Source organism: Dama dama, chromosome 7 (assembly GCF_033118175.1).
Source record: "Dama dama isolate Ldn47 chromosome 7, ASM3311817v1, whole genome shotgun sequence".
Taxonomy (NCBI): Eukaryota; Metazoa; Chordata; class Mammalia; order Artiodactyla; family Cervidae; genus Dama; species Dama dama.
In genome coordinates this window covers 17971362-17997781 of record NC_083687.1, presented here as the reverse complement: position 1 = coordinate 17997781, position 26420 = coordinate 17971362, and the positions used below count along the sequence as shown (strand labels likewise).

General features: G+C 55.1%; 3 protein-coding genes across 7 annotated transcripts; 1 reads left to right on the top strand and 2 right to left on the bottom strand.

Moving 5' to 3' along the window:
• Window positions 1-261: 261 nt before the first annotated feature.
• On the bottom strand, window positions 262-1637 carry TOMM6 (translocase of outer mitochondrial membrane 6). The gene is made up of 3 exons (XM_061146692.1): window positions 1427-1637; window positions 789-894; window positions 262-571 (listed from the first exon to the last, which is right to left on the bottom strand). Exons 1-2 carry the CDS (start codon window positions 1552-1554, stop codon window positions 798-800), a joined length of 225 nt encoding a protein of 74 aa, XP_061002675.1. The 5' UTR covers window positions 1555-1637; the 3' UTR covers window positions 262-571; window positions 789-797.
• A 482-nt stretch (window positions 1638-2119) lies between these two features.
• PRICKLE4 (prickle planar cell polarity protein 4) lies at window positions 2120-8509 on the bottom strand. The gene is made up of 7 exons (XM_061146691.1): window positions 8019-8509; window positions 5925-6068; window positions 5164-5271; window positions 4260-4397; window positions 3765-3968; window positions 2993-3197; window positions 2120-2520 (listed from the first exon to the last, which is right to left on the bottom strand). Exons 2-7 carry the CDS (start codon window positions 6054-6056, stop codon window positions 2186-2188), a joined length of 1122 nt encoding a protein of 373 aa, XP_061002674.1. The 5' UTR covers window positions 6057-6068; window positions 8019-8509; the 3' UTR covers window positions 2120-2185.
• A 476-nt stretch (window positions 8510-8985) lies between these two features.
• On the top strand, window positions 8986-18608 carry FRS3 (fibroblast growth factor receptor substrate 3). Of its 5 annotated transcripts, none has more exons than XM_061146686.1 (7): window positions 8986-9045; window positions 10672-10815; window positions 12604-12692; window positions 13526-13712; window positions 15880-16041; window positions 16846-17003; window positions 17280-18608. In XM_061146686.1, exons 3-7 carry the CDS (start codon window positions 12627-12629, stop codon window positions 18192-18194), a joined length of 1488 nt encoding a protein of 495 aa, XP_061002669.1. In that variant the 5' UTR covers window positions 8986-9045; window positions 10672-10815; window positions 12604-12626; the 3' UTR covers window positions 18195-18608. The 5 variants fall into 5 exon arrangements, with proteins under 5 accessions (XP_061002669.1, XP_061002670.1, XP_061002671.1 ...); XM_061146688.1 differs by lacking the exon at window positions 8986-9045 and adding an exon at window positions 9206-10363 and having other exon boundaries at window positions 10672-10810; XM_061146685.1 differs by lacking the exon at window positions 8986-9045 and adding an exon at window positions 9206-10363.
• The last annotated feature ends 7812 nt before the right edge of the window (window positions 18609-26420 follow it).

Sequence of the window (26420 nt, the reverse complement as noted above, 5' to 3'; positions counted from 1 at the left end):
TTCTTCCCATAGTCCTGCTCAAAAATGGAAATTCCTCAAGAATCAGCTATTACCTATGCTAACATCACTGTATGGTGGCTAGTTTCCATTTCTTTTTTTCTTTTACTATGAAGCAAACCATCTGTTAAAATCCATGTTTGGGACTTGTTCCTGTCTCTTTTGAGTGTGAAATATAAATCATGTTTTTATGATTTTTGTAAATCTTGACTTTTTACATCTTGTTTTTGTAAGCTGAAGTTTTCTTATTAAAAGAATAAAATGTCTTTGTGTACACGCTTTATTTGTTAAAATACCATTAGATTATTCCTCAGGACAAGAGCAAAGATAATCCCCTGCAGAAACTTAGTAACTATGTACAGCATTTTACAGAACAGAAGACAACACTTTAGCTGAAGGCTGCCTGCTGACCAGAGAAGGGTGTCCTGAGTGGACTCAGCAAAGAGAAGGAAGGCAGGGAAGGGAAGGTGCCCTCTGGATCAAACTTCAGCCGCCAGCAGGACAAGTCTTGTGATGGTCACAGATTGGAGGCTGTTTTTGAAGGGGTCGAGTACAGCACAGGGGTTCCATGTGTCTGCAATCAGACAATAGGTGGCATTAGAAACGTAATATTACTGGAGTAAAAATTGCTAAGAGACTCAAAGCCCTTGCAACATCTGGAAACATATCTAACTAGGAACAGCCAAGGGTCTTTTGTCAAGTCTCTTTCCTATTAGTCTGTGAACAGTTGATCTAAGTTATTTCTTCTCCCAGCCTCTAGGACTTCTGAAAGAACAGTGGTTAGTGCTTACCTTCACAGGCTAGAGCCCAGGCTGAGGTGCCATTAGGTCAATGTCACTCAAATTTCTGGCCAACCAAACTCCAGCAGCAAAGAGTCCCAAATTGAGAATCAAGTTCCTAGAAAAAGAACGCATCCCATTAACCCTGTGGTCACCGAGTCACGTGTCTTTGGTTAACAAGAGACTTGGGGGGTGGGGGTGGTTCCCATCACCACACAAGGAAGAAACCGTCCCCTCCTGAGGCAAAAGCACTTCAGAATCTTAGGAGCACTGATCGGTACATAATAGGTTGCCCAAGACCACATGGTTATTTAAGGTTCGTTTCTACGTCTAATAAGGGCAGGGTCAAACGCAAAGGCCAATTAAACACTTGTCCAGGGGCAAAAAGCCTGTTTGTTGGCGCCCGCTCCCCCAGGGTCCCCGTGAGCAGATTCTCTAGACAGAGCCCGGGGACTGAAAAGAGTGCTTCAGCAGCACGGACATCCTCCATCAAGGACCTCAGCAAAGCACAGCCAGAGCCACAAAGAGGCCAAGATGTGGGTGGTGTAAAAAAAAAAATCGGATTTACCAGCCCGGAGGAAGGGAAATCCAGGGGTACGCATAACGCGCGCGAAGGGCCGGAGAGGGACCGACCCCCGGGCCTCGGTTACCTCCGGAAGTCATTCCTGTCGGTGGCGAAGCGGTAGACGCCCCGAAGCCAGTCCCCCACGTTGTCTGGAATTTCGGGAGCTTCATTTGCTGAGCCCGCAGCTGTCACGCCTGTCCCACTGGAAGCCATGGCAGCAGCTCCGCGCTCCGTAGGAACGCTCACCAAGCACCGGGCGGGCGCCGACAGATTACGCAACTTCCGGCCTCACACTTCCGCCGGCTACCGGCCGACAGAGGGCGCCGCGGCTCGCGCTCCCACAGGCGCCTGCGGAACTTCCCGGGTGCGCGTCCGCCACCTCGGCCAGGGATGGAGCGCCGCCCCGCTCCAGTCTCCCTGGTCGGGTTCCACCTCCAGCTCCCTCCTGGCCTTCGGCTGGCGCACCCGCTCACAGTCCAGGTGTTCTCCGAGTGATCACTTCATTGGTTCGGGAGGAGGATGCTGGGGATGGGGCCGCCCAGCCTGTGGGGGTGGGGCAGGGGCACTCAGCTGGGGATGCGTAGCTTTGAGGAATGGGCTTCTCCGAGAGCCTCCATGAAGAGTCATAAAGTGCGCGGGCTGAGAGGAAGCACTCAAACCTGTCATCTCGCCGCCCCTCCCCAGACTTGGTCCTGATGGCATTCAGTCTAGGACTTAGAGGGGTAGGAGAGCCTCGCTCTCCGTCGCCTTACAGATCCCACCCACCCCCCACCCCCCAAGCCCCCCTTTCTCCAGGCTGCGCCACTAGCAAATGGTACAGTGCCTCCTGGAGGTGTCGCTGTCCTCAGTTCGGAAAGGGGCCGGGGGTCTCCCAAGGCCGGGGAAGGCGCTGGCCTAAGAAAAAGCCTTCGGGTTCCGACTCAGAGGAAGAGGAGCAGGTGGGACAGGGAGCATCCTCCTTGGGATCAAGGGGCGTCTCTAGGCGGCCCTGCGCTTGCCCTTGGCGTGACTCCGTGTGGTCCCCAGCTCGATACTCCTGCTCTGCGCTGGATCCAAGCATCCTGCTCCGTGTTTCCAGACTGGAGCTGGCGGCAGTGGCGAGAAGGGTTGCCCGGGAGATGATCGCGGTGTTCGGCTGGGCGCAGTCCGGATCTCCAACTCTGCAGAGCCCCTCCTCTCCTGTTCCGGGCGGGGTCAGAAACGCCCATCTCAGAGCCGCGAGTCTCCTTCTCCCAGATTCGGGCGGGGCAGTGGTCAGAAGCCAGTCCCAGTCCGGGCCCAGCCTCCCGCCCCGCCCCGAGCCGTGCGCGCCGCCGCTGTGGGTCCGCTCCCGGCTCCCGCCCCTCCCCGCCTCCGCCCAGCAGAGGGCGGCCGCGGCCCCAGCCCAGGAGCGAGTCCCGCGCCGCAGCCCCAACGGCGGCGCGGGGTGGGTTCTGGAGGCCCTCGGAGCGCGCCGGCCAGGGACGCGCGGTGAGAGCTGCGGGCCCCGAAGCTCGGGTCTGGGGGTGCGGTGGGGGGCGCGGGGGCGCTGCTGGAGGGGCGGGACGGCGTGGGACCGGGGTGAGGGTCCCAACCCGGGAGAACCACCCCCCTCAGCCCAGCCCAAGCCGCTGCCCCCTTCCCCTTTGATCTTCACCTTCTCTTCCCTTACCCGGGGACGCCCTGCTTTCCAGTGTCGGGGCCGGACTCGAACCCGCATCCGAATAGCGACGCTCAAAGCAGCTGGGGCAGCAGGGGCCGCCCCCCGGCAGGGCATAACGTCCCCCGCCCAAGGGCCCGGCGCAGTCCTGGCAGCAGAAGTGGTTTTCGTGCCAGTGCCGTCCCTCGGCCTCGGTGCAGCGCCGGGAGAAAATCAGCTGAGAGAGGGAGAGGGGAACGGTTCATTCATTCATTCACTCATTCATTCATCCAATAACCACGCCTTATACCCAGGTGACGCTAAAGCACGTCTACAGACATTCCCATTTGATCTACTCAAACACTCTCGGACGCGGGGAGGGCTGATTGGCTTAGCCAGGATCCCCCAGCTAGCAGGTGGCACATCCTGAAGAAGTGCGACCCGGGTCGCCTGGACGCCCAACCCAGGTTTCCATACTGCCTCTTGTGCAGACACTGAACGAGTTCCTCGCTGGACCAGGCACAGCACTAGCGTACTGAGATGATCGTCTATCCTAGAGTCCCTGCTCTGGAGGGGTTCAGCCCAAGAAAATTGGGGGGACTCTGCTTGCGGTGGGGGAGGGCAAAAAGGCAACGGGTCCCAGGTGCCCAGAGCTCAAAAGTCAGAGCAGGGCAAATACAGAAGTCCCAGGCTGGTTTCCAGTTCTCTGTTCCCGAGTCCGTGGTACTGAAAGAGGCGTCCCCTTGCACCCTGCCACTCTTAACCCTGGGCAGACCCCCTCCAGCCCCTCCCTTCAAGGTTGTACCTGGTCACAAGCCGGGCAGCGAGGCCGCAACAGCTCTGCGTGATGACGGCCACAGTAAAGACGCCCATTGTGGTAGAAGTAGATGAGGTTGATCAGGGCCTGGCCACAGGCCTGGCAGGCAAAGCAAGCCCGGTGCCAGCAGTGCCGCTTTCCTGCCCGAGCTGCAAACACTCCGTACTCCCCTGGCCTCAGCCGCTGCCTGCACTGCAGGGCGTGGGTGCTGGGCTGGTCACAGGCTGCATATGCACCCTCCAAGCTCTTCCATCCCAACCCCAAAACTAACTGTTCTTCCCACACCTCCAGCAAGCCCACCTCCACTGCAGGCTCCACCAAGAAGCCCTACATTTGGTTTCCCTTTTTCCTGAATGTTGCCAAACTGTCAATCCCCAAACCCCTTTTCCTCTCCAAAGTCCCCAAAACCATCCCCTTCTGCAGCAGTGAGAGGGCAAAGAGAGGAGGAAGGGGAATATGGTAGCCAGGTCGGGTGTTACATACATTTTCACAGGTGCATTCTTCAAGCTTGAGAGGTACCAGGCGGGCCACCCCCTGTCCCAGGGCCTCCCGCCTCCGTTGGGCACAGAAGAGCCGCAGCTCGGCCAGCTCCTCCTCCCCAAGGGCCAGGCAGTAGCGCTCCTGCAGAAATAGGTGTCCACGTAACTGGGAGAGCCCCAGCAGGCAAGATTGAAGTTTGACTGGAGAGAGGAGGTTTAGTTGTTTGGTCAAGGAAAGACTGTAAAACCTCAAGGAGCTGCAGGAAATAACAGCTCAGATGAGCACTGAGGAGATGGCAGAGAGGTGGAGTACATCTACCTCTCATTTCCCCATTTCCCAAAGGAATGGTGATCGCTCAGGTCCTGACGGCCCCTGCACTTAGCCCATCTTCCTGTACTGGGTTGGCCAAAATGTTCATTCAGGATTTTCCGTAACATCGAATGGAAGAACCCAAATGGACTTTTTGGCCAACCCAGTATTTAGATCCTGGCTCCCAATGAGCTGTAGCTCAATGTCACTTCCCACTGGATTTCCCCTATTCCATATTCTCCTGCCTGGCCTCCCCAACTGAATTGTAAGCCTTTAGGCTGGGCACACAGGGGCCTCAATAAATACTTAACCACCATACGCTCTACATTTGTACATTCCATTATCAGGTTCAAAAGCTGGTCATGTTCATTTTCTCATTTGCTCTTCAGCTAAGCATGGTGGTGGGAAGAGCGGATGTCACTGCCCACATTGTGTAGACCTGAAAGCTTAGGCCAGGGGTGGGGGGATGACTTCCCCCAATTAGTGGCATATCTTGGCCGTAAATTTGTGCCTCCCTCCCTTCTGTACCTTGCTTCTTCCCACAGTAAGTAAAGAGAGGGAGGCAAGAGAGAGGAAAGCTGGGGAGAGGGAGGCCCACATCGCTGTCCTGTGGAGGGAGCTGCTGCAGGAGGCTCCGGAGCCCAGGCCAACTGGGGGCTGGGGTGGTATCCAGGCCAGGGTGCCCCCAGCTCAGAACTTCAGGATCCTGAGGAAACACAGCAAAGGGAGAAGGGCAGAGCTTGGTTTGTCCTTCCCTCCCCTTCCGCCCTCCCGCCTTCATTGCCACCTCTTCATCAATCCAGAACAATGTCCACCCTCTCCTGAATTTGGAGAATCTTCCTTCAAGATCACAAAGACATTTGATCCATTCTCGTGTTTGTGGTCTCACTGAGGCAAGTTAGCGGGACACACCCCAAAACATCTTCCCTTCTTATGCTTGAAATCACCCCCTTCACTCCTTAGGGCCAAACCCCCTAGGTTCTGCTTTGGCAACATAAGCCCCGTAGGAAAGAATTCATGTATATGTGTGAATAAGTTTAAGGAAGTTGAAGAATTTCCTTGTGGTCCAGTGGTTAGGACTCTGCGCTTTCATTGCCAAGGTCCCAGGTTCAATCCCTGGTTGGGGAACTAAGATTCTACAAGCTGTACAGCACAACCAAATTGGAAAAAAAAAAATAAGACAGAGAAGTTGAACCCCTGTGTTCTGAGGGGGCTATAGGAACAGGGATTCCTGCAAAGGAAAAGGGCTGCAAGAAGCTGGACACAAAGGCCAACTACCTCCCACTGGGTGGAAATGGGAAGAGGTCCAAAGGATGAAGTGGATGTCAATCTCAGAGGGAAGGGCAGGACTCCTCCCACCTGAGCAGAAGTCTCCTCAGGATCCTCCTTGGGCATGTGGTCTGGGTTGCTGTCTGAGTTGACTGGTGGATTCAGCTCCGGAGAGTCCAGCCTCTTTACTCGGTGGGGCCAGCCAGAATTCAGCAGTGACATTGGTGGTAAAGTCTGCACAGAAAACAGCAAGAGGCCTCCCATTTATCTGACCATAACAATGCACTAGGCAGGCTACGTGCTTTACAGGCGTTATCTCCTTCAGTCCTCCCATCAACGACATGAGTTAGGTAGTATTCTGGTCACCATTTTACAGATGGCCCAACTGAGGCTCAGTAAGTGTAAGTGGTCTGCTCAAGGTCACAAAGCTAGTAAATGGCAGAGTCAGATCTTGAGGCCAAAGCTTTCAGCTCCGGAGTTTCTGAAGCTCCAACTCTAGGTCTCCCAGCATTGGGATGGAGGAAAGCAGAGGCCTATAATGGAAGAGGGAGACAAGCCGCTTTCTCCGTGAGCCTTTGGGTAGACTGGCCCCTGTTCCCCACCTCCCCAGTCATAACTCCCACTGTTCCTCACTGGGCACTCAGCACCCAGGAAGCCTGCTTCCTCATCTCTCCCCACTTCTACCGCTGTAGGCTTCAGCCAGATGAAAGAACCACTTCACCAGGAGACCCTTCTTAGCCTCTCCAGCCCATACCAGCTCACCTTCCCCTATGCTCCAGAAATAGGTACAGTGAGTGTCCCCAGATTTCTCACCTAATGTTCCTCTTTGCCCGCTGTGCCTCTCTCAGCTCCTCATCTGGTCTATCAGCTCTTCCAGGACATATGAAAATCCTATGCTTCTATCGTGTATCTCTAGTAGCAACTTCACTGGATAATTCTAAGTGCAATTCTTCAGCCCTCCTCTGGGTGAGCCCTGCTATGGCTACATTATCTTGGAGATGGGAGGTGACTACTGAAGTGGTAAAGGGATGAGCCCTGCCCACAACAAGCTCATTGTCTACTGGGTCAGGCATCGATGAAACCAGCCAGCAAGGGGCCAGGATTCTGGGCAGATAGACACAGCATCCTAGGAAGAAAAAAAAAAAAAACTTTTCTAGAATATTTACTCTGTGCCAGATACTTTTCTGGGGCTTCCAGGGTGGTGCTAGTGGTAAAGAAGCCCCTTGCCAATGCAGGAGTCAGAGGAGACTCGGGTCCAATCCCTGGGTGGGGAAGATCCCCTGGAGGAAGGCATGGCAACCCACTGAAGCGATTTAGCACCCACTGCATGCAGAGACTTTTCTAGCATCTTACATAATCCATCCTCACAACAATCCTGTGAAGTAGTTTCCATTATCCCATTTTGCGGTTGAAACAAACTGAGGTTAACTAACTTGCCTGAGAAGTTAGTTACATTAGAAATTAGTCACATGAGAAGGCTAAGGGAAGCTTTAGAGGAGGAAGTTGCGTTTGAGAGCTGGGATGGCAGCAGGGCACCAGAAGGGATCATCAAATACCTAGCCTCCGTAAGACCCAGCTTTAGGGCTGGGTACAGGGTTTGGACCATAAAAATTCTATGGCTTCCCAGCCCCGAGCCCTCCTGTCTGCCACCCTTCCCAGCTTCCTGGCCCCACACCCATCAGCTCCCTTCCTGTTCTTTCCCCCAGGTCAGCTTTCCTGTGGAAAGCAGCCAGGATGGGCTGTTCACACTCAGGGCCAGGAGGGGACTGAGACCCTCTTTTCCAGGTTCTAGTTTGCATGAAATCGTCTCACACAGGACCAACGCTCAGAAATCAGTCTTCACGCCTCACCCTCAGTCCCCACCCCAGGACTGCATAACTCCACGTTCACTTAGCACTGGACTCCATCTTACTAACATGCTGGATTCCTTCCAGAATTCTCCTCCCCCCTTTACAAATAAGACAAGACTGAACCCCCTCCCCGTCGGGCGCAGGTGTAAACGGGCTCAGGAGTTCTACTTTCCTGAAGGGCAGAGGCTAGGGATTGGGAAGTTGGGGGGTGGGGTGTAAGGGATGAAAGATTTCCCCGGACAGTGAGAGGAAGAAAGGTTCGAGAAGTTTCTGGCCCTGCCAAATGCCCTCTTGACAGATCCCCAAGTTTTTTCTTGGGTTTCTCGGGGCCCACCTCCGAAGCGGGACGCGGTGTGGTTCCCGTCAGTTGGGGTTCCCAGTCCGGCTGCTGAAGTTTAGGAGAGGGGACGGGACTCCGCTGGGGTCTCACCCTTGCTGAGCGCTGGTGTCTGGGCGGTTCTGGACAGACGCCGCGGTCGGGCCCCTCACCCAGTCTCCACCTCCAGATCTAGGCGCCCGCCTCTGCCCGCCCCCGGGAGCGCGGCCCTTCCTCTCCCAGCAACCCCCTCCCCGCCCCGCGGGCCCCGTCCACCTCTCCCGGGCTGGTAGGGCCCGACGGCTCGGGGAGGGGCCTAGAGCTGCTACGTGAAGGAAGGCATTTGAGGGATCTCGGGTGAAAACGGTGCAGGCTCCACTGCCCCCACGCCCGTCGGCTTAGTCCTGGAACCGCATCTCTGCGGGTGCTGAGCAGACACCCAGGAGCCATCGTTATGCCGGGTCCTCAAGCAATCGCTGAACAGAACACCTTTCGAAGCCTGCAGGTCCCCCCAGACCTTCCTTCTGGTCTCCTAGGCCCGCCCTTGTCTGTGTGTCCCCACCCCTACCTAGTTCCCTCCCCCTTGTCCCCAGCCCCTTTCTTGGGTCCCTTGTTCCATCCCTTCAAGTTCCTCCCCCATCCTTCGTGTTTCTCCCGGGTCCCGCCCCCGGCTCCGGTCCTTCTTCTGATCCTGGGAGTGGAAACCTTTGGTCCCACCTCTCGTCCCCTCAGCCCCGCCCTGAGCCCCGCCCCCGCCCCAGGCTCCGCCCCGCCCCCGCTAGGCCAGCTCTGCCGCTGGCCCGGAGCGCCCTCTGGCGTCTGCGCATGCTCCCTGCTCGGTACTGCAAAGTCCTCCAAAGGGACCTTCTAGGCTGCGCGCCGGTCGCCCCCGATCGGGTCCGCCTGCCCGCAGCGTCTCGTTGGTGCAGCCGGTGACCTCCGACCCCGCCGCCGCGGGGCGGGGAGGCCTTAGCTCCGGGCGGGCGGCGGCTGCTGCAGCGGGACCCGGGAGCGGGGCCCGGCGCCGCCCGGGCCGCGGGGCGATGTGAGTCGGGGTGCGGCGGGGCTGGGACGAGGCGGCTCCACCGAGGCCGCACCGCGCCTCGCCGCAGTCGCCGCTCCCTCCCGAGGAAGTACCGGGAGGGCGGGCGGTGGAGCCCCGGGGCTGGGGGCGGGGATCTAGGGACTACGCGCGGCCCTGACCTCCCCTATTCCTTCCCGGCATCTAGAAATTCCCGTCAACTCTGTTACCTAAATCTGCCTCTAACCTCCCAGAACCACCCTATCCCCACCCCCGACACACCTTCGCGTGTCCTGGAGTCCCGAGAACCCCTGTCTCCTGCAAATTCCCCTGCTACGCCCCCAGAACCACCATTCTCTCTGGGATGAATCCAGATGCTTCCACCGTCCTGAAATTCCTCTGAGTCTTCATGCTCCTCCATTCTCCTTGCACCGTGCTCAAATCCAAAGCATTTATCCACCTTTCCCCAATCCATCTCACACGTTTTGAACCGCCATAACCTCAAACTCCTACTCCCAGTCCACACCTGTCTCAGAGCAGAGCCTTCTCCTCCTGTCACCCGATGTCACCCCTTTAGCTGGGCTGTCATATGTCCTGGTATCTTTAAGAGCAGTGAAGGAAATAGGAAAAGATGCAGCGTCCTCCCTCATCTTGCACCCTGCCGTTCTTGGCTTCACCCCCAGACTCCCTGTTGGTGGCTCAAGCCCCAGTATTTACCCAGCTGCCCGTCTTTACCAAGCTGTGCACATCTTCCTCAGCCCGCTGCCCCTTCCAGAGAGTAGGCCAGACAGAGGGCAGGGGTCCTTTTACCTGGAAAGTACCCCAAGATGCAGAGCACCTGGGGCCCTGGGAAATGACCTTGTTTTTCCAGAGCAGGAGGGTGGGATTTCAGGGATCTCCAGGGTCCTGGCTTGTTGACTTGTCCACCTAGGGCTCACATTACTGAAATTTTGGGTGATAGCATTTGTGTTAAATTATAGGCCTTTTGGAGCTTGGAGAACAGAAAGTCTATCAAGGTTCCAAATGTGAGACTGAAGGAGCTTGTCCTAGAAGAGGAAAATGTTGATTTTAGTGGTGTTTGTCCTATGTACTTACTTCTAGAGGTGAAGCTCCATAGTTTACAGCTGTTTCCCGCAAAAACTGGAAAGCTGTTTCCCTTAAAGACGTTGGTGTGGGAGTTGTGGGTGGCGATGGAGGATCTGCTTGGCAGACTCTCTCTGATACTTAGCAGGAACATAAAAACTAGAATATTGGTTTCCTGAATCTTAAGCCATTGCGCTTTCCAATACATCTTCGTGTCTTCTTGAGAGAGCTCTCTGTAGAGTTCAAGTTCTCTGCAAAGGTAAGGTGATGATCTTGGTATTGGTTGTAACAGGATTCAGAGAGGGTCTAGAAGTGACTTAAAATGTTCTGGCCTCTCTCGGACTTCAAAGTCACTGTTTCCAGGGGAGTCTTTCCCTCTCAGGGCCTATGGGGCTTAGAATTTATGGTCCCTTTGGCCTTGATCTTTCTTCACTGGCATTTATATCCCGTTAGAGCCTGGAATGGATATCCCGGTGGGATGGACTGACAGCAAGTCAGTTTCATTAACAATTAAGGGGTGAGGCTAGAAATTTTCCACTAACCTGTGGTCTCTGTCTCCTGTGCTAGGTGAGCCCCAGGTGTATCCCAGGGAGATCCAAGTGACTTCTCTGCAGACTGCTTGCCATGCCACCCCACCAAGAACAGGGGGAATAAAGTGGGGGTCCTTCCCCATGCCCCTCCCATGGTCAGCTCTCCGATGGCCTGGGTGAGGTGAGACCTGTGTATAGGAGCCACTTTTCTAGAATTTCCCAAGTTGGGAGGAATTGAGGGTGCCGGTCAGGATTGTTCAAGACTTTACACTTTCAATGGGAGTTCTAGAAGGTATCTAGTCCTACTGATTCATTTCTTGCAGCAAGTTGCAAACCCATAATTTCTGGTTGGGATTGGTCCATGGGTTTGCTTGCTCCCTTAGGTCACTGTAGCCTGGTGGTGTCATCTCCATTCTAGCCACAGGCCCAAATGTTGTGACGTCTAATTTGAGTGCCGTAATCCGAGAGGGAAAAGCCAGATAATAAGGCCTCTGGTCTCCCGTTTGGACAAAGGGGAGCAAACTGAGTGTTTGTTTTTTTAATGAAGAAATGCCTACTCAAGGTTATGAAAATAGTGGTCTGTTTTCAATTTCTATCATCTGAATGTATCTCTTAACCATAACATAACATCTCATTTGAAGAGAACATCAAAAATAAATTTGAGATAGATGTTATAACCTCAGATATGCAGATGATGCCACCCTTATGGCAGAAAGTGAAGAGGAACTAAAGAGCCTCTTGATGAAAGTGCAACAGGAGAGTGAAAAAGTTGGCTTAAAATTCAACATTCACAAGACGAAGATCATGGCATCCAGTCCCATCATTTCATGGCAAATAGATGGGGAAACAGTAAAAACAGTGACAGACTTTATTTTCTTGGGCTCCAAAATCACTGCAGATGGAGACTGCAGCCATGAGATTAAAAGACACTTGCTCCTTGGAAGAAAAGCCTTGACCAACCTAGACAGCATATTAAAAAGCAGAGACATTACTTTGCCGACAAAGGTCCATCTAGTCAAAGCTGTGCTTTTTCCAGTAGTCATGTATGGATGTGAGAGTTGGATCGTAAAGAAAGCTGAGCACCGAAAAATTGATGCTTTTGAACTGTGGCGTTGGAGAAAACTCTTGAGAGTCCCTTGGACTGCAAGGAGATCAAATCAGTCAATCCTAAAGGATATCAACCCTGAATATTCATTGAAAGGACTGAAGCTGAAGCTCCAGTACTTTGGCCACCTGATGCAAAGAACTGACTCATTGGAAAAGACCCTGATGCTGGGAAAGATTGAAGGCAGGAGGAGAAGGGGATGACAAAAGTTAAGATGGTTGGATGCTATCACTGACTCAACGGACATGAGTTTGAGCAAGCTCTGGGAGTTGGTGATGGACAAGAAAGCCTGGCATGCTGCAGTCCATGGGGTCGCAAAGAGTCAGACACAACTGAGCAACTGAACTGAGATGTTGGGGTGGTGGTAGGAAAGGAAAAGAGAGGATCTGAGTGAGGTGGGACAGGAGGAACAGGAGAAAGTTCCAGGCCAAAGTGTCTGGGACTCCCCACCTACAGTTTCTTTGCTGAATCTGGATGAGGCCCCCGGCTGGCACCCAGCTCCTGATGCAGATCCGTTCCTCTAGGTCCCTCCTTTTAGCCATGTTTTTTATGCTGCCCAAGCTGCCCTTCGCTATCATACGTCAGTCAGAATCCTACATACTTCTCAAGGTCCAGGTCAAATGTTACCCCTGAGAAGCTCTCTCCATCCCCCCATCAGCATTAATCCTTAACACATGCTAACTTGAGTTAATGTTTATCCAGTGTGTGTCTGGCCCTGGATTGAGAGTGTGAATTCCTTGAGGAAGGGACTGTGAGTCTTGGACAGAGTAGGTGATCACAGCGGGTTGGTTCTGCCAGAGTTCTCCAGAGCAGGGCTTTGGGGAGCTGGCTGTGATGATTTTACTGTCCTTTGTTTTCCCCTAGGGCAGGCAGGCTGCTCTGACACCATGGGGAGCTGCTGCAGCTGCCTGAACCGAGACAGCGTCTCAGACAACCACCCCACCAAGTTCAAGGTACCCACAGCCCCCTCCTTTCCCGCATACCCAGAATGGCCTCCTGGGTTCTGCCCAAGCTGTCAAGTTGCCTGCCTAGAGAAGGTGGAATGACCTCCTGAGGCTGTGGGCTTTTTAAGACTTATTAAGAATTCTCAAGCTCAGGATCTCTGAGCAGGCCCAAGGAAAACAGGCTCAGTCCATTGCCGTTTTTGCAGCTCTTAGTCTTACTAAGAATGAAGAAATGCTGAGAGTAGTAAAGATTGTGCTTTCAGCACGATGTTCACTCCTGTCAGTGTATCTTTAAACAACAAAAGTCTGCAATGTTAAGTTTGCTGCTTGCTTTAGGAGGCTGAGGCCAGGCCCAATGGACCTGTGTGCACACCCCACTCCTTCCACTTCCTGTAGGGGGCGCCTCCTCCTCACCCCCACATCTTGAAGCCCAGGTTTCTCTCGCTCACCAGAAGAGGGAGCCCTCAGTAAGGTCCTTCAGTTGGGGGAGAGGGTGGAGGCCTTTGTATTTATTCTGCCTGGATTTGACTCTCCCCGGGACTTAGGATGTTTAATTCACAATGAAGCCTTTTCTCGCATTAACATCTGGTCCTTGTATACTAGCCATGGACCATTTGGAGTCATCTAACCTTGGATGTCTAACTATCTGACCTTAGGGGTCAACTCACTACCCCTCCCTGCACTGCCCAAATGACACAACTAAAGCCTAGAGAATTGTCTTGGGTCACTGACACTGCCTCATCCGTGTCCCAGTAATCGTGTGGCGTTCCTAGTGGCTTGCGGACCCAGACACACACTTGAGGGGCTCAGTCATTGACCCCTCTGTCCCTTGCCCCTGCCAGGTGACGAACGTGGATGATGAGGGCGTGGAGCTGGGCTCCGGAGTGATGGAGCTGACCCAGAGCGAGCTGGTGCTGCACCTGCATCGGCGCGAGGCTGTCCGCTGGCCTTACCTCTGCCTGCGGCGCTATGGCTACGACTCCAACCTCTTCTCTTTTGAGAGTGGCCGCCGGTGTCAGACTGGCCAGGGTGAGTACCAGCCCCTGCCCCACCCTGGGATGGGGACTTGTCCATGGGGAACAGGTTCTGTGGCCGGAAGTCGCAGCTGGAAGGTCAGTAGGGATGTCTGTTGACTTGGCAGGTGTTGCCCAAAGAAGGGAAGGGTCATGGCCAAGGGCGCACAGAACTAAGTGGACTCCCAGGCCAGTGCTTCTTCAGTCACTGTAGCTCCAGCCTGGGTGGCTTTGTGGGGGCATTTGTTGCACAACCCATGGGAAGCAGGCAGTGGTCCCAGGCAGTGCCTGAGTGGGAAAGCAAGCTCCTCCCTTCATTACTCTAGTTTCAGGGTCCCTGTTGCTCCCTCAGTAAGAGCAAACAGCCCCACATCATATGCCCAGGTCCCTGTGTATAATGAAAGGTCAGGCAGGAACACTTGCTGCCTTGGGCCTGCGCGGGGTGAGAATGATAAATTCGGAGAGGTCCACAGTGTACGGAGTAACCCTCACAAGGTTAATCTTTGTCTCCCGTCACCTGTGGGCAGTGGAGTGTGATATATTCAGCCTTCCTCCCCTTTCTCCCTGCAGCTGGAGGTCAGGGACGAGTGGGTTGTTCCATGATGTTAAGTCTGGGGCCAGCCATTGCTCTTTGAAGGGCGGGTATGGTCTGGGCTTGTCTTCGAGCTGAGCTGCCAGAAGGAATCCCCCCACGGGATTGTGTTCAGTGCAGTGTGGGGCTGTGATGGCAGTGATGGAACTAGCGAGCTCCTCCAATGAGGCCGCAAGCACAGCAGTGCGTCTCTGTGGCTGCAGTGGGCGGGGGAGCCCTCCCCTCCACGCACCTTACTGTAGAACTCAAGAGGCAGAGGCAGATAACACTGGCTGAGCAGCGAGAGGGGAGGAAGGGGCCTCTCTGCTCCTGGTAGGGTTTAATCCAAACTGGGGATCTCAAAGGAGCACCATAGATCCCAACACAGGGTTCTTCTAAAACTCCAGTCGTTCTCAGCCTTTTCTAAGCCCTTGACATATCTTGGAATGAGATGTAATAGAATAGAATGAGGAAAGAATAGTCCTGTTTCTTCTCCTCCCTTCTACCCTTTTCACTCCATTCCTGCAGACCTGACACCCCAGCTTAGTTTGTCTTTGTGTGGATACCCACATGCACATCCCAAGTAGCTTCCCTGAGTCCTGATCCCCACTGTTACAAAGGAGGATGCAGAATCCCAGGCTGGCCCAACACCCCAAGGACATCTTTGGATTCCTTGAGTCATGCATCCTCAGCCCAATCCTGCTGAGGACCATGCGTTGCTGCCTTGGAGTCTGAGGGACTGTAAGGTACCCGCATGGAGGAGCCACAATTGTTGCCATGCCATAGTTGTCCTTTAGCTAGATGGCCCATCCTTCCTTTCTATACCAGAGTTCAAGCTCTGTGAAGTCAGAAGCCCGTACACAGTAGTCACTGTCTGGCCAGGCACTGGGCTAAGTATACAGTGAACAGACAGTGAACAGGACAGACCCTCCCACCCTCAAAGAGCTTAGAGACTGTTGGGCATAGAGCTGAGGGCTGGGGCCCTGGCAGAGCCCTTTTTTTCTGGAGAGCAAGGGGTAGCAGGTGAGGTGGAGGGTCACTCATCTGACACCATTCTTTCCACTTTGATTTTTTACTTCACTTTCCTTCACCCCTGTGGACACACATCCTTATGAAAATGATTTAACCTCAGAGGAATATAGTTGAAGTACCAGATCTTATGGCTCAGACAGTAAAGAATCTGCTTGCAATGTGGGAAGCCTGGGTTCGATCCCTGGGTTGGGAAGATACCCTGGAGGAGGGTATGGCAACCCACTCCAGTATTCTTGCCTGGAGAATCCCCATGGACAGAGAGGCCAGGGGGGCTACAGTCCCTGGAGTCACAGAGTCGGACACAACTGAGCGACGAAGCACAGCGTGCTAGATCTTAAGATGATGGTAATGGATAGTGTGTGTTGGGGGAGGGGAGTGAAGGCCTTGGGCCGGCTCCTCCCAGGGCTCTTGGATGTTGGAGAGTGTGTGAAGAACAGTTGGTATGCTAACCCTAACCCCTCAGGCCTGGGACTGAAGTTCAGGGACATTTCCTGAACTCTGTGCATCCTTTAAGCCTCTCTGGTCCTCCCCTATAGGATGCAGGGTCAGAGGAGCCTCATTTCTTCTTCTCCTTCTTCAGGGATATTTGCATTTAAGTGCTCCAGGGCTGAGGAAATCTTCAACCTCCTCCAGGATCTGATGCAGTGCAACAGCATCAATGTGATGGAAGAGCCAGTCATCATCACCCGGAACAGTCACCCGGCTGAGCTTGACCTCCCTCGGGCCCCCCAGCCTCCCAATGGTGAGGAGACCCCTCTCCTCAGCACCCCAACACACACACAAGCATAGGTGCAGGGAGCGCTGGTCTTGGAGGCACGAGTCAGGCAGGCAGGTGGAGGGTGGCTGGGTGAGCCAGGCTTCCAGGACCATTATTCATCATTAGACAACTCCCAGGGATGGAGAAGTCCTGGCCTGGACCAATCAGGTGACTCAAGCTGAGGCTGGGAAGTCCAGAGCCTTGTATTGACGGATGGTCAGGGAGCAGACAGGAAGACATTGGGTTTCCATGGAAACGGCAGTCTGGAGCCGTTTTGCTTCCTTCCTTCTGTCTCCTGGGTCATACCCATATACCTTTCCTGACAGCTGGTGCAGCATCTCTGCCCACGGCTGTCTGGAGAGGTTCCCACAGTTTCTGCTTGTTCATTCACTGAATCACACTGAACACCTGCTCGGTGTCCTGCCCTCCATCGGCTGGCCCGTGAGGGACAGAAGAAATAGACACACGGTCCTTGATTTTGAGGAACTTCCCTGGAGCTCACTGGCAGAGCTGGAATGAAGTGTAGAGTCAGTTCAGTGACAGCAAGGTGTGCCTTAAGTGTTTCAGATAAGGCTGTGATGGGGGAAGTGGCGTTTAAGCTGAGCTTTCAGAAGAACGGCAGAAGTTGAAGATCAGACACAAGGTGAAGACAGTGGGGACTGCCAGTTCAGTGGGGTGGACCCGTGGGGATCCTGGGACTGTCTCCCTGTGAGAGTCCCAGGCTGCCACACACACGGCTGCAGGTAGCTGCCAGGTGGTTTAAGGACCGCTTGTCTCCTGTGTGCCCAGCTCTAGGCTATACCGTCTCCAGCTTCTCCAACGGCTTCCCTGGCTGCCCAGGAGAGGGTCCCCGATTCTCAGCACCCCGGCGCCCCTCAACGAGCAGCCTCCGACACCCCTCGCTTGGTGAAGAATCCACCCATGCCCTCATTGCCCCGGATGAGCAGGTGAGCAAGTGGCTGCCCAGGGTCTTCCTGTTGGTCTGGTGGGGGTGGAGGATGGGAAAATACAGCACCTCCTCCCGGTGAGGCTCATGGGAGGGAAGAAAGTGGATAGGACCCCTTCCTGTCCCAAGAAAAGGGAGGCCGCTTCCCTGAAAGGTTTGGAGGACAAGGAAGAGGAGGAGACTGCAGCCCTTTTCCCGCGTCCTTCTCTCATCCTGTCCCCTGTTCTCTGCTTCCTCCTTGCCCTTGGATTCTCCCGCCCTGGACTGTAACGCCCAGTCCCACACCTACGTCAACACGCCAGCCAGCGAGGAGGAGCAGCGCCGAAGCCGGCACTGCCTGCAACCCCTGCCTGAGGGCCGGGCGCCCTTCGCGCCGCAGGCCCGGGGCCCCGACCAGCGGGACCCACAGGTGTTCCTGCAGCCGGGCCAGGTGAAGTTCGTGTTGGGCCCCACCCCGGCTCGGCGGCACATGACCAAGTGCCAAGGCCTCTGCCCGAGCCTGCAGGACGCCCCCCACCACAACAATAACAACGAGGGCCCTTCGGAGTGCCAAGCCCAGCCCAAGTGCACCTATGAGAACGTCAGCGGGGGGTTGCGGCCGGGGGCGGGCTGGAGACTGAGCCCGGAGGAGCCGGGCTGGAACGGCCTGGCCCAGCGCCGGGCTGCACTGCTGCACTATGAAAACCTGCCCTCCCTGCCCCCTGTGTGGGAGAGCCAGGCCCCGCAGCCAGGGGAGGAGGCCGGGGATGACGGAGACTCCAGGGACGGGCTCACCCCTTCCTCCAACGGCTTCCCAGAAGGCGAGGAGGACGAGACCCCACTGCAGAAGCCCACCAGCACCCGGGCGGCCCTCCGCAGTCACGGCAGCTTCCCCATGCCGCTGACCCGGCGCCGAGGCTCCCCGAGGGTCTTCAACTTTGATTTCCGCCGGCCGGGCCCGGAGCCCCCAAGGCAGCTCAACTACATCCAGGTGGAGCTGAAGGGCTGGGGTGGAGACCGCCCCAAGGGGCCCCCGAACCCCTCCGCCCCCCGAGCCCCTGTGCCCACCACTCACCCGACCCGCAGCTCAGACTCCTACGCCGTGATCGACCTCAAAAAGACCGTGGCCATGTCCAACCTGCAGAGGGCGCTGCCCCGCGACGACGGGACCGCCCGGAAAACCCGGCACAACAGCACCGACCTGCCTCTGTAGGGGCGCCCCTCCTCCGCCCGGCCCAGCCTCCGCCTCCCGCTCCCGTGCCCCGAACCCCCACTCCGGGGTTCCGGGCTGCTTCGCAGAAGGGCACTGAGGTGGACCAGATGCTTTCCCGCACTGGCCAGAGTCCCCAAAGATATCAGCTGCAGAGTCCCCCGGTGTCCGAGCTGGGGACAGGAGAGGGTGACCAGGCGAGGAGGGAGCCGCGGTGTAAACTGTGAAGGGCCCCCCGACGGCAATTAGCACCCTCCCGTTCTGTCCTCTGTCGCGTCTGTCGTCTGTGTGTTTTTTTGGTTGAAATTTGGAAACATTTTGTACCTGTTGATTTTATTTATCAGTTTATTTTTCTATTTATTGTTTTAAATGTAATTTAACATATTTATTATTAATATAATTATTTTTAAATTCTGACGTGGTGGATGACGTCACCTTTTTAGGGAGTTTTTTTTCTGGCATGGTGCTGGGGTGGGAGTCCAGGAGGCCTCACAGAGGTAGGGTCTTCACTCTAGGGTGATCGTGGGTTTTGTGATAAGTAACAATGATTTCTTTTTCTCCTCTGAGAAGCCCTGGCCCGGGACTGAAAGTTGTCAGGGACGGCTGCTCCGTCAAAGTAAAGTGACAGGACAGCTGGGGTCCTTGATACCCAAGGGGGATCTGTAAGAAAAACTACCCTGACCCTCTGAGGTTGTAGTCGGTGGGAGTGGAATTGAGGGGTGGGGTGCTGCACCATATTCACCTTCTCTGGACTCCCTCACAGAGTCCCCCTTCTGCCCCCAGGTGGATACGATTGGGAACTGCCCTCCTTTCCCACCTTGGCCCTGAGGGGGACCGGGGATCTTCCTTCAGCACCATCCGCTTGGCAGGGTCAAGACTAGAACCTTTAAACAGGACTTTACTAAAAACCCAGGAAAAGCAAAGAAAATTAAAAAGGGAAAAACAGTAATATAGAACTAAATAGTCGGACTTACAAAGTGTGACTTTCCCAGGGAAGTCCTCCCTAGGAATGAGCTCTTTGGGGCATTTCTGACCGACTGCAGGGATGGGGCCCTCACAGAGCCAGCACATCCAAACTCCTGCCTGGGCCCCTCTGCCTGGGGCTGCACGCTCCCCCTGCCCGAGGCTGTGGTTGCGGAAGCTCCCTTTCCATAACCGGAGGCTGCCTCTTTCCTCTTCCTCCTCCCACCAGCCTCCCTGCCTCAAAATTTCCCTTTGTGTTTCAAACCCCTGAATGGTTAATCTCCAGAAAATCCAGTGGCTCTAATGAGGCACTCAGGGCCCTGTGGAGGAGAGGGAGTAGGGTTTGTCCAAGCCTTGGGGACAAGCCTTCTTGTCTCTGGTCACTGTTTGTGCCCCAGCTCCCTGCCCTGTGGAGTGAGCAGACCTGTCCTCCACGCCAAGGAAACAGGCCAGGGTGGGGCCCGCCCGCCTCCCTCCCCTGCTGCTGTTCAACCACTGCCCGCGGCCTCAGTTCTAGAAGTGCCCTTTTCCCGAGCAGGAATTAGACCAACCGGCTTCCAGAACCCCCTGACCTTGGGTGTCCCTCTCTGTGCAGGAAATGCACAAAGAGAACTGGCCACAGAAGGCGTGAGAGGCCCTTCACCTGGGGCCCAGTAGGATCCAAGGGTGCGCCTGGCTCTGAACACTTCTTTACACCCTTTTGATCTCTGGACCGGAGGGCTCACCCAGGCAGGCTGGGTTTCATGCACTTTTCCCACACTGCAGTAGGGCAGTGCTGTCCTCTCTCTGCTGCTCACCCAGGCAGCTCAATTCTGCTTTCTCTGTGTCCTCACACATGACATCTGCTCCTCCTTTTGGCCTCCACAGTCAGGAGCAGTGGACCCTTCAAACAGGATCACCAAGATTGAGGGGCAGACATGGCCGTGCCAGGACCAGGCCTAGGGCCCCTGGCTGTGCTAGTGACTCATGAGTGTGCTCAGGCCCCTCCTTACTTGTGAACTCTGTCATGGGGGAGTCAGGAGGCTGACTTGAGTCGAGGCTGCGTTCTGGTGCTGACTCGGCTGTCATCTCCGCTCTTTTGAGCATTTGGTCACCCCAAGTAGGCCTTGGATTTGCCCTTGGAAAACACAGAGCTAATTGTGAGAAGTAGCTAATGAGATGATGAAAATAGCACCACTTTGGCAAGCAGAGCCACCTGGGCAGGCTCTTGCCCCAGCCACTCCCCAGGGAACAAAAACCACTGGCCGTCATAACTCTTCAGCCCCAGAGACCGACCTCAGGCTTGCTGCTGCTCCTTTGCTGAAGGACTCACTCTCAGGGGTGGCCAGGTCTTGGTCAGGCCCAGAGCTTCCCCCAGAGTAAGCTGTAATCACTCTAGTCTACATATTTGTGGAGCATTGGGTGGGGGTCCAGGGCACATCCCAGGAATTGGCTCCCAGCCCAGTGTGGCCACCAAGCTTCCCTGTTCCCTCCCCAGGTCACTGCCTGTGACCCACGAGCCTGCGGCAGGAATTTTCCTCTGGTGTGGCGGGTGGGCTGTGAGTGGACAGCTTTCCTGGTGGGGAGGGGAAGGCTGGGGACGGAGTGATGCTCAGGAGGGCAACTGCAGCTCCTGTGTCTAAGCCTACCCTGCCAGCGTTCAGGGCGTGGTGTGCGGACCGAATCCGTTTCCATTGCCATCATCATCCAACCATCTCCACCAACATGGTGAATGTTTGCTGACTGCTCAATTCTCTTCTTTAGAATCAGGCCCTACCCACCCTCCGGACTGCCCTCAGGAAAGAACAGGAGCCAGCATCCTGTCCAGGAGTGACATTTCAGGTCAGACCAGGAGGGGCCCTCCCGGAGCCCACCCCTGGGTAATAATAGCACTTGACAACGGTATAAACATGGGCGGCTTATAGACGATTTATCTCTTTCAGCTCACTGGGCTGGATTGTTATCACCGCAGTGCAGAGGAGGAAACAGGTCAAGAGGTGAAGTGACTTGCCTGGGGCCGTGGAGTTAATTAGTGGCTGAGTGGGGGCTGCCTGCCAGTCGTGTGTCTTTTCCAGGCCCTTCTCCCAACCTGGCCTGCAGGTGCTGAGTTTCCTCAGGTGGGCTGTGGGGGGAGCGTGTTGGGTGCTGCCCCAGACAGACGCGGGCCAGATGGTGGTGGCGGCCGCATTCCAGTGTTCTCACTCAGGAATCCTGAATTCCAAGCCAGGGCTTTGCCTGGCTGACAGCAAGGTGAACCTGCTTTCCCCTCGGGTTGGCCTGACGCCCACCCACAGATCCTGCCTCTCTATTCTTTTATATATTTAAATTAAAAAAAATTTTTTAAATATATTTTTCTGGTTATACCTTGAGGCATGTGAAACTCCCCAAACAGGGATCAAACCTATGCTCCCTCCAGTGGCAATGCAGAGTCTTAACCACTGGACCACCAGGGAAGCCTTAATGCCCCTCAACTCTTTCAGTGCCTTAGAATGGCTCCCATTCTGTAGGTGAGTGTGCAGAAGGGGCTTGAACTCTCTCACCCCCACTGCCCTCTCCTCCAGGCATCTCAACCCCACAAGAGGCTTGTCAGGTCAGGCCAAGACTCCCCTGGGCTCTGACCAACACCTTAAAGAGGAGTCATACTCCCAGGTGAAGGAGGGTTTATAATGAGGGATCCCCGAGACTCCAGAAAGGCCATGGGCGGCTGAGGCCAGGTTGAAAGGGCCTGGGTGTACCCCTCAGGGTGCCATGTCTACAGAATCACAAAGTTAAGATGGAATCTTGTAGGTTGGCTAGGCTGGGACCCATCCAGTAGTCCCTTCTACAGGATTCCTCAGGATGCTTATCAGGTTTCTGTTGACACACTCCCTGAATGGGGAGCTCACTGCTTCACAAGTGCTCTCTCCAGGGGGGTCTTAGGATGTCCCTAAACCATCCATCGCTGGGCCCTAATTCTGCTCACAGACCCACACACAGTTAAGGCTAGTCTCTCTGCTGCGGGAGCCTGAATTTTGAAACCTGGCCTCATTGCTTACTAACAACTTGACGTCTCAGGCTTCGGTTTCCTCATCTGTGACACGGGGATTATAACAGTTCTTCCATCTTGAAACTGTGAGGATCAGCGAATTCCCTGGTGGTCCAGTGGTTAGGACTCCACCCTTTCACTGTCAAGGGTGTGGGTTCAATCCCTAGTTAGGGAACCAAGATCCCACAAGGCATGTGGTACGGCCAAAAAGAAAGAAGGAAAGAAATTGTGAGGCTCAAACAGGAGACTGTCTTCCCAGCATGAGCTGTGGCAGCTGCCCCATCGTAAGGGCTCAGTAAATGGCAGATGTTTTCATCTGAACATGATTCTTTCTGGCATAACCAGAAAGGTGTCTTCTGCTCTGTCCAGCCCTTCGTGCCCTAGTTTGACCCAAAACTACTGAATGCAGGGCTCAGGACTGACCTGCACCTTCCTTCAGCCCAATGTCATTGTTGTTCCAGGTGTTACACCTCTGCCTGAGTTTGCACTCACTCCATGGGTCCTGTTCTTGGGACCTCAGAGCTGGCCTGACACCGGGTCTTTCCACACAAACATCAGTAGCTACCTGATGTGGAGTCCTTGGTTTGTTAAATCAAAGTCCAGACCCTCCTGCTTATTCAGCTGACATCTCTTGTTGTTTGCTTGTGTCTGTCCTGGCATCTGGCCAGAGGCATCTGGCATTGCCTGGCATCCTGGCAATGGACCTGGAGGTGATGGGAAACCAGAGGTGGGGGTGGGAGGGGCTCTCCATGGGTGATAGATCACGAGGGATCTCCATGGCATCTGGGGTTCTCAGCCTAACTCTTCTGGAAGCTTCACTCTGCCTGCCAGTGGTTGGTAGGAAGCCTTGCCCCCACTTGCCTTGCTCGCAGGTGGACCCCTCTCCTGGCTTCTCTGGGGATGGATACTCCCACCCCAGGGCCCCGTGGATGCTTGTGGACAGGGGCTGGGGAGGTCAGGAAAGTAAGAGCATCACTCGTGATCCAGGTGGGTGCTGTCATTATGCTCATTCTTAAGGGGTTATTAGTATGATGACTGAGCTAATGAACACTGTGGGGGTGGGGAGGGGACACTTTAATCCCACCCGGTGCCTGCTGATTGATGGGGTTGTCTCCTCAGCCATCTCTTCAGCTCCTTTAGCTGGGGAGACCTGGCCCCTTGGGGGCCCCATTGCCTCCCTCCACTTGCCTCTCCTTTAGCCTGACCTGGTTCCCCTCTGGGTGAGAAGATCCCAGAAAGGGTGTGGCAGGGACAAGATGTGGGGGTGAGAGATGAGGGACTGGGGACTCTGGCTCTGGGGAAGGGAATGTAAAAGCAATGAAACCTCTGATCTTGACTGCATGCTGCCTGGGCTGGGGAAAGCCAGGCAGCTGAGTCTGAGGAGGGCTTGAGGGGAGATGGGAGCAGCCATGGAAGAAAGGGTGAGGGACATCAGGGTGGGAGTGAGGAAGTTTCCAGGTGTTCTTTGAGGCACCTTGCCTCTCTGGCCTGGACGGGCTGGTGCTGGCCAAAATCTTTCCTTTTAAGCGCCTTTCCTCTTGGGATTAAAGGGCTTGGGGAATCTCTCAGTGTATTGCTGTATCAGAGAGGGGGTGGGGGACCCCACAAACCTATGACTTGTGTACAGTCGTACAGGTGTGTGCTGAGCTGTGCTAAGCCGCTTCAGTTGTGTCCATCTCTTTGTGGCCCCAGGGACTGTAGCCCACAAGGCTCCTCTCCATGGGATTCTCCAGGCAAGAATACTGGAGTGGCTTGCCATGCCCTCCTCCAGGGGATCTTCCTGACCCAGGGATCAAACCCGCATCTCTTATGTCTCCTGCATCGGTGGGTAGGTTCTTTACCACTAGTGCCACCTGGGAGGCCTTGATTTCTCAAGCCACGGTTAGACACAGTGGGTCCAAGATTCAAAATCTGGGTCATGGGGGCTAAGTCCTGACAAAACCCCACCTCCCTGGAACTCACTGTCAAGTTGGAGAAGTGAGGCTCACGCAAGATAGGATTATGGACCATGTGCCTCTGCACATGGAGAGCTGTGTGACCTCAGACAGATCTCCCAACCTCTCTGAACCTGTTTCCTCATTTATTAAGGGAAGCTAATAATAACCTTCCAAAGTTGTTATGTCTTAAGTAAGAAAATGCACATAAAGTGCTCAGTGGGCCCTTGGCACAGAGCTCAAGCTTTCCTATGCTATGGTTGTCACAGCAACAGCAGGTGAAATGGGGAAGCTGGCTGAAGGGGGATCATGAATGGTGGGAAAGATTAGGGGAAAGAATTGGAAGTGTGGGCCTAGCAGTTAAGCTGGGGGCATGGGAGGAGAGGAGCCAGTGGGGTGGGAGCCTGATGGTTGGGGAGGAAGGAGAGGGAGGTGACTATACTTGATAGGCCGTGTACCCATGATTGGAGGGGGCAGCTATGGGGCTTAGACCAGATCAGGTGTGGGCATTCACCTGTCCAGTCACTCAACAAATATTTAGTGAGTGCCTGTTAGGTGCCAGGCACGGTGACGGGTGGGGACAAGGCAGCCATCAGGACAAATAGGGCACTGCCCTCCTGAGCTTACCTTTTCCTGACGGTGAGAGGATTAACCACCTAATTAATTACAATGAACAAGTTAAGTTCAGGGATGAATATTCCTTTGAAGAAACTACAGAAGGAGCAATGTGATTGAAGGGCAGGAAGGGGCCACATGTCAAGGAAGGTCTTGCTGGGGAGATGACCTCAGGGCAGAGGCGTGAAGAAGGCTGAGTGAACAGCCAAGGGAAGGAAGGTCCAGATGATGGGGACAGCATGTGCAAAGGACCTGCAGGAAAAGTGACAGGGTCCAAGGAGGCCTGTGTAGCTGGAAAGGGGTTAAGGAGTGGAGAGAGCGGGGGCAGGATCCAGGACACAGGGAGTCCTGTGGTCCAGGGGAGGCGACTGGACTAGCTGCTGGCGGGTTGGGAGCAGAGACCTGACTTGAGTTCTAATAGAGTGGCTCTGGCTGTGGCCTGGGGCGGGGGTGGGGCTGTTGGATAGAAAGGGCAGAAGTGGGGAGACATATGAGGAGGCTACTGCTGGAATCTAGGGAGACGTGCTGGGGAGCTCATTGGTGGCCATGAGAAAGGAGAGAAGAGGACATATTTGGGATCTATTCTGAAGTAGATCCAACGGAAGACTGGCAAAGGAAATGAGGTCTGGGGTCTGCTCCTTATCTAGGCCTGTGTGGAGGGATGCCTTCTACTGAATGGAAAAGGAATGTGGGGGGAGGATGGGCAGATTTCACTGGGAGGTCTGGGAGAATGCCCCCTGACAGTGACCCGTGCCTGGGACCAGAGGTTAAAGAGCTGGGTCCTCAGACACCATGACTCAGAGCTGAGGGCTCCACCACACACTCCTGGACCAGGCCAGGCCTGGCCGAGGCCCACCTTGCTGTTCCTTCCCCTGTGATTCTGCGTCTGTTCTCTGCTGGACCTGCAATCAGGGGAGACCTGGATGCTGAGCCCCCATCCTGCCCCCGGGACTTTGGGAGGTGAGGCTGCAGCGATACAGTGGGAGGGAGCACTGCTGTCCAGAGCAGGCCTGGGGGAGCTCGGCACACAGAGGGTGGCCCACGTAGGCTGAAAGTGCCCGGAGGATGAGCCACTGGAGGCTGGCCCTGACACGGAGCAGTGGTGACACCTTCTCCTACAAAGGGACAAAGGTGAGACCCTCAGAAATCCTCCTGGAGCCTCGGGATCATGGTCTCAGCTTCCTAGAATCTGAGCCAGCTATGGGGGGTGTGCCTGGACTTGGCAGGAAGCAGGGCCAAGGTCAGCCAGACTCCTTCCAGACAAGCTCAGAATCTGGAAAGCAATAGGGGTGGCTTTGGGGAGTGTCCAGGCATCTGGATGCCTCTTCTCTTCCATCTCTGCTGGGTGAGTGAGGACCCCCTGATGTTGTGGGTTTCTCTACAGTGGGCGGAGCCAGCCCTCCAGACACCAGGATGTGGGGAGAGCTGGGTAGACTGATGATACGTTCCAGGAGGGGTCCCTCCCGAGGTTGCCTGTCCCCAGCTGCCTACCCGGAACCCCCGGTCCCCACTTTGCCCCCAGGTGTCCCACACAAGGAGTGCTGAGCAGAGGGAAAGCCCTGGAAGACTCCACGCTGTAACTCACAGGTCCACCCTTCCAGAACCCAAACTTGATGGGCCGGGACCTGGGCTGGGGCCAGCTTTGGCTCCTCGGTCCTGGGACCATAACCACATCTCTCTGAGGCCCGATTAGGGGCCCTGAGTGAGAGAGGT